General features: G+C 33.6%; 1 protein-coding gene across 1 annotated transcript; it reads left to right on the forward strand.

Annotated features, from left to right (window-relative positions):
• The first annotated feature begins 214 nt into the window (after positions 1-214).
• Positions 215-2696, forward strand: LOC115440239 (peptidyl-prolyl cis-trans isomerase sig-7). The gene has a single exon (XM_030164457.2). The coding sequence runs from the start codon at positions 350-352 to the stop codon at positions 2306-2308; it is 1959 nt and encodes a 652-aa protein (XP_030020317.2). The 5' UTR covers positions 215-349; the 3' UTR covers positions 2309-2696.
• The last annotated feature ends 5021 nt before the right edge of the window (positions 2697-7717 follow it).

A 7717-nucleotide genomic window follows, 5' to 3' on the forward strand; every position in this document is an offset into this window, starting at 1 on the left:
TATAATAAAAATGCAACACTACATCAATATACTAATTGGAACTAAATATTTCATATAAAATATTACATGCTTAGCCAGAGATAACATGATAAATAGCAAGAAAATAGTCACATTAAATATTGAATTTTAGGAAGCCGTATTTCAAGTTGACAGTAATCGACTAAAAATGGAGGGTGCAATCAACGTACTCAGCGTAACACTATTATGTTTGAAAATTGCAACACTCAGTACTTCAAAAAAGTTAGGTTATCACAAGTTATGTGTGATGTGTCAAATTTATATATGAAAAATACATTAATGCTTTATTTTGTTACATTATTTTGACTATACACTGAGTGTACATCGAATAATGTCTGTTGTTATAGAAACGACGCTTGGGGATATTACAGTAGATTTGTACCTCGAACAACGACCTGTGACATGTTTAAACTTTCTGAAACTATGCAAAATGAAATATTACAATTTCAACCTTTTCCACACGATACGCAGTGGGTTTATAGCTCAAACTGGAGACCCCACGGGTGAAGGCTCTGGCGGGCAGTCTGTTTTTGGTCTACTGGAAGGCCCCAGCAAAAGATTTTTCTCGGGAGAGAAAATGCCAAAAATTCGTCACACGGACGCCGGCTTATTGTCAATGGTGTGCACTGGAGACATGATGGTCGGCTCGCAGTTCTTCTTCACTCTTGCACCGGATTTAGACTCTCTAAACGGAATACATTGTGTTATTGGTGAAGTAACTGAGGGCCAGGAAGTGCTAAGAAAACTCAACGACGTTATTTGTGACGAGTCTCATCGTCCTTACCGAGATGTAAGGATAACACACACAGTTGTTCTAGAAGACCCATTCAATGATCCGCCAGGCCTGAGAGCACCATCCAGATCTCCCTCACCTAGTGCTGAACGACTGAAAGGTGGCAGAATCGCGCCTGATGAAGAAATAGATGAAACAAAAGGTAAAAGTATTGCTGAAGTGCAAGAAATGCTAGAAGAAAAAGAGGCCAAAGCTCGGGCAACAATTTTAGAAATCATAGGTGACTTACCAGATGCAAATATAGCCCCTCCAGAAAATGTCCTCTTTGTGTGTAAACTAAATCCAGTCACAACTGATGAGGATTTAGAAATCATCTTTAGTAGATTTGGAAAAATTGTCAGCTGTGAAGTAATAAGAGATAAAAAGACTGGTGATTCCTTACAATATGCCTTTATAGAGTTTTCTGATAAAAAGTCCTGTGAAGAAGCTTATTTTAAAATGGATAATGTGTTGATAGATGATAGAAGAATACATGTTGACTTTTCACAATCTGTATCTAAAATAAAATGGCTAGGAAAAGGCAGAGGAGTCAAACACTTAGACGATAATGAAATTCTAGCTAACCATATTGACAATCAGAAATCCAAAAGGTCTTTTAGTTCAGAAAGGGGTCATAGAAATGGAAGAGACCATGAAAATAACAGTGGTAATCGCAGTAACAGGAGAGGAAACAGAAGTAGAGATAGGACTTCTGATAGAGAAAAAAGGCATGATAGGCAGCACAGAAATGAAAAAGATTCTGAAAAGAGACATAGAAGTAGAAGTAAAAGTAGATCTAAATTAAGTAGACATAGAAATGAAATTGATAGTAGGCACAAACATAACTCTCGATATTCGGAGCAAAACAATGACAGGGGACCTGATTTACATAGAGATTATAAAGACTCTTCTAAATCCAGGGTATCACCCTCAAGAATAAGCAAAGTTAGACCATCTTCCAATAGAGAGAAGGAAGATTCAAGGCATACAAGTAGAGAAAATAATGAAAGAAAGGAAAAAAACCAACATAGAAAACACAGATCAGAAAAAGACATGGTTAATAATGATAAATATAAGAAAAAAGAATTACACAAGAAAGAGAAATACACAATGAATGAGGATAAAGGCAGTGAGCCACGTACACCATCACCTATAGCAAATAAGAAAAGTAAAAGTAGAAAAAATGATAAAACTAAACATGTAAAGAATAGTCACAATAATAAAAAGAAGCGTAAACATTCAACTTCAACCTCAGATAGTGAGTCATCTTTTTCCAGTTCATCCAGTAGCGATACAACTTCATCTAGCGAAAGAGATAAAAAGAAAAACAAGACTAAAATAAGAAAAAGACGATATTCATCGTCAAGTACCAGTAGCAGTAGTAGTGACTCAAGTTCTTCTTCCAGCACCACTACATCATCAAGTAGTTATTCTAGCTCAACCACTGAGAGTGAAAGAGATAAAAAGAAAAGACGCAAAATGACTGCAAAGAAAACCAAACCTAAAAAGAAGTTATAGGGCATGTTAATTGTATTTAGTTATAAAATACATTGTATTTGTTTTCTCCTTTTGTTTACTTTGAATTATCATAAGTACCTTATTAGATGTAAGTTATAGTACAATTATTATTTTGTAGTTCAGTTAAATTTGTTGCTTAAATCCTGATAAATGTCAATGCTAGTGTACTTTCTTACCATTCATAACAATAAACTATTTAATCAATAGTGTATAAGTGGCGACTGTCTTATGATCAAAGAAGTATTGCATTCACTAACAAATTATATTCTCATGTTATGGACATTATTTGGCAGTATTTGCTAAGATTTTATGGATGTTATCATTGTCATTGAATCTCAATCATATTTGTTATGCATTCAATACAGAGTTTAAGCAATAATGTCTCAAATGTTATTTGTTCTAATGAAATGGAAAATCTTGTATAAAATTAATAATTGCGCCTATTTTGATTTAGTAGGAATGTATTTATTAATGATGTCATAAAAATCAATGCAATTAGCTTATAATGTTTGTCACAGGATAATATTTTTTATTTAATGTATTTTTACACTAAAATAAATAATATCAAAATTTATCTTCGAAATAAAACTAATATTCGGATTTTATCGTGTTTTTTTGTATTGTATTTTTGTCCCGAACCAAAAACCATGCAAACTACAGCTTTTATGGTCACGAGGCGGACTCTAATATAAAAGATAAAATCCGAAAACTAATTTTGTTTCGATGTCTAACATTTGCATAAACATAAGAAATTAATGTTTTGTTTAATTTTTGTTAATGCAATTATTGTAATAAACTTTTATTACATTAAACATACATTGTGTATGAATGATTAAAACAAGTTTTTCGTTTCGAATATATTAATATACAATTAATTATTATTAATTATTATAACATAATAATTAATCTTAATAATATTGTAATGCGAAAGTTTGAGAAAATGGTTGTTTGGTTGTTTGATGCAAGTGGGCGCAGAAACCGCTAAACCGATTTAGATAAAATTAGGCACATTGACAGACCATATCCTACATTACAATGCAGGCTAGGTATTTTTATCCATACTATTTGCCTCCATAAAATATATTTCAATTTTTAATCTTATTTGTTTATAGGTGGTGTTGTGTTCGCAGATATGGCGCTATTAGATCTCTACAATAATTTAGTATGCTAGCATAGTATTAGTAGCAGCATTCTAATTTTTTATTCCGGCATAGGCTTCACGCTAGTAAAGTTGCCGGCAACATCTAGTTTATAATATTAATAATACTTTTATACCTCTGTAATATATCTTGCAGGAATAGGTACTTGGATCATTTACTGTACTTACCTACACTGTTACATTTTTTTTTAATTCTTATCGACCGTATTTCAATAATAATATGTAAATACCTACCCGATAAAGTTATTGATAAGTAAATATTTTATAATATTTGTCTAATTAGATGTACTTATTGTAAATGCCTACAACGAATATACCTACACAATATAGAGGTAATGACTGTGCAATCTAGTCTACTTTTACGATATTATGTGAACGCGATGGTATAGTTATGTTGCATAGTAGGTACGACCACCGCACTATGGTCCCGGGTTTAAAACCGGGGTCGGACAAAGCCATAGAATATTTTTTATCTTTATTTAAGGAAGATATTATATTCCAACCCGTTCTTGTCTAAATAGGTCGGGGAAATGTCTTTTACATTTCAAAAAAGAAACAAATTAAGTAGTAAAATATTGTTTTCAGGTACTTTTTTTTCTCATTTGCGATTTTATATATTATAATTCTCTTTGATTTGCGATTCTTTATTGAAACATAATGAACTGAATGAAAGCGGTCTACATCGAAAGAACGTCGAAACGTCAATCCGAAACGAAGAAACTCAGAAGAAACGACGAACTTCGGATTTAACTCTACTACCGAATTACTTCGGATCCGTCACCGTTCTGTAGCTTACCTTGTTGATAGGATCAATTTTCCGCTTTTTTTTTAAGAAATCAGTTGTACTTTATACTCCCAGACGGTTTTAAAAGTATAAATACCTATATAAGTTATAAGTTCTTACAAATTCCATGTCTGAAATATTGCGATGAACGGATCAAATCCGTCATCGGATCTGAACACTTTGTAGTAACAAAACGTGCGAGCCGTCATCCGGAACTACGAGTTTCGTTTTTCAAAATATAAGTATCCTCTGATGATGAAAAGTAAATTACGTAAGACAAGAACGTCCGATAAAGGTTATGGTCAAACGCCGATCCGGCTTCACAAACTGGCAAAACCTGAGTAATTCGCAGTATGGTGATGCTGTAGGTATGATGGGATTGGAAGGGCATTGTTCTATATGAGCTTTTACCGCCGCGCCGGGTAGAACCATCGGTTCGGATCTCTACTGCAAACAACCAATGAGATTGAAACAAGAAGTTGAGGAAAAGCGGCTGGAATTGATCAATAGAAAGGTTCTGTCTTCCATCACAATAGCGCTAGACCACACACATCTTTAACACTCAACAAAAATTAAGAGCTTGGCTGGGAGATGTTATTGCGTCCACCATATAGCCCTGACTTTGCATCTACAGATTTCCAGCTGTTTTTGGTCTCTTCAGAATTCTTTAGGTTAACATCAAGAGAGGAGAGTCAAAACTTCCTGTAGTCTAAAAATTTCTACAGCAACGGGATCAAGGCACTTCCTATAAGATAGCAGAAAGTCATCAAACAAAATGGCACATAATATCATATATTATAAATAAATATAAATATTTTTTTCCCAACCTAATATAATGAATACCCACAGATTCTGTTTATTACTCAGGTACTTTATATAATTACCTACTTAACTGATGTGTTCGTTCTAAGGTTTACCTATTTCGTTTTTGCAATGTGACCACTACGTTTATCGCACCCTTGGTCAAATTTGTAGCACTGACTACATACTTTCAAGCTTCGATTCCCAAAGCGAACACTTTCTATTGGTTTTAAGGGCTCGATTAAAAGATTCATACTTCCCAGACGACGTTAGATAGGCAACCGAGCGTAAAAACTATTCTCATTCCTTGCTGTGACAAACCTGAACAAGTACATGAGATCAGCAAAACATAACATAGATTATGATGCGCTGATCTCATGGTGAGTTAGAATAAGAGCAGGTGGCGGAGGAAGAACTAACGAACATTTGTAGGAAATTTGCTCTCTCTTCCTCCCCAAAGCAAACGTCGTTGTGTATTGGTTTCATACATATACGGTGCACGAGTTACTGAAGAGAATGTGCAGACTTACGAATAACTGCTTAAAGAATACATAATTAAGTCTTTTCGAAAATTTTAACAAAATTGCAAATTAAAATGATATTATATACTTTCGGAAGAGATGCACGTTATCAACAATTTTAGTGGCATTTTCATTATGAAACAATACCCACTTTATAAGGAAATTAAAACAATCATACAAAAGATAACATATTGCAGAAATATGATGCTTAATGATTAAGTACTTATTTTTACGCGAATGTTAAAAATCAAAATATGCTTATTTCGATATCATGCTTAATAAACACACAAAAGTAGGAAATGTACATACAAAGATACCTACTATGTAGTAGGTACATACCTACGTATGCCCAATACATGCATGTGGGTATAATATAGAATACCTATCTGGTATTCTATATTCCAAATTTATAAAAATAAGTAAGTATGTGCTGCGGTTTATAAAAAAAAGTATGTAAGTACGTAATCAGGATCTCTTATTTTGAAAAACATATTTTAATGATGATTTCGGCACATGATAATTAAAACATTATTATACAAATACTTGTCCGTAAGTAAACAACTATTTAAATATCTAAAACTGTTATTTTAAGACTTGAATTCTATCATCCCACTCAAGAATATTTTGAACAATGAAGCTTATAGAGGCTTTGTATCGCTGTTTGCAGATATTTATAACAGAAGAAAAGGCTTACATAGATAGGTACTTATTTATTGAAACTCAACGCCTACATTCAAGATATAACTTGGATTTTATTTATAAATATCTAGGGTTTACGGGTTACAGAGTTATGAAATAAAAGGAAACCATAAAACATGTCAGCATTAGTTCGTACCTAGCCAGCATCTATTTACAGGACGCTTTGCCTCCCGAGAACGTTCTATTCCGTGGGCCTTTTGTGTCGGCTAAAGTGACTGAACGAGAAGATGGGTCTCGTTTAAGTGCTTCATTGTGTACCTTCGGTCAAGGCATGTACAGTCTGACGAATAATACATAACGTGTGCGGGATTTTAAAACATTCAGAACTTTATAACACAATGTTTGGGTATTATCAATTTTTAAAGAATTTCTGATAAACACAACATTATGTTGATCCCTTCGTACATATACAGCTGTAGTTTTTAAAATTAAAGAACGCCTATTACATGCCAACTAAGTAATATAAGTTTTAATATTTAAATTAAATCATCAATAAACTGATGTAACACGTCATAAACTTTCTTACATACCTTACCTAAATAGCATAGCTACAAATAAACAGAACCTAAGTAAATAGGCGTGTAATCACCATGTGTGGGGATCAAATTAACGGAAAACAACCGGTTATGATTGAGTGGAAACAGAAATCAAAAAGCTAAACATGTTTAATGTAATGTGATTAATAAGCGCCGACGCCAATGCCGTCGCGCCTCATCTTCCACACAATAAGACTCATTTTATGAAGGGCTTGTTTAGCTTACCATCCTCGGACGTCAGCAATCGGGGTCGAATCGAGGAACGTCCGTAAAATAGATAAAACTGACCTACATACTCGAGAATTATGTTTACCGTATGTAGTTAATGGATGGATGTATTAGAAGTAGCAGTAAATATCGAAATATTTTGTCATAAACACAAAAAATATGGTTTTTCTGGTTCGCAGTACCTAAATACCTATAATAGTTAGGTACCTACTACCGCAATGTTTTTATAATTATAAGTAATAATTATATTTATACTTAAGTCATTCTACGATGAGCGAATTTACTCCAGGAACCCTGGTTAATGTGAATAACGGACGAAACCAAAGAAAAAAAACAACCACAGAAAGACAGTAATAATGAATGCATGGGATTTTCCCAAGACGCGAATCTTATATGGCCCAAAAAGTGCTCATTGTTGTACGACATAACAGTCTAATCCCAAAACAAGGAAAAGAAACGAAAATATTGCGCGAAGAGTGCTGGACGGAAGGTCTAGGCCGGAAATTATTCCGGTGTAAAAGCATAACTATATTATGTTTAATCCTTGCAGACATAAATGAATTATGAAGGCATTACCATTTTACATTTTAATATAAAACAAAAAGTAACTTGTGTTGATTGTGGTAGTTCGACCCTGTGCAGTACACTGCGCATGTCGCGAATTTATCGACAGGAGCAATG

This window comes from Manduca sexta, chromosome 10 (genome assembly GCF_014839805.1).
Source record: "Manduca sexta isolate Smith_Timp_Sample1 chromosome 10, JHU_Msex_v1.0, whole genome shotgun sequence".
NCBI lineage: Eukaryota > Metazoa > Arthropoda > Insecta > Lepidoptera > Sphingidae > Manduca > Manduca sexta.

What these genes read in the sequence shown, in the direction of transcription:
- LOC115440239 (XM_030164457.2), top strand. Translation starts at nt 350, where the DNA reads ATGTCTGTTGTTATAGAAACGACGCTTGGGGATATTACAGTAGATTTG.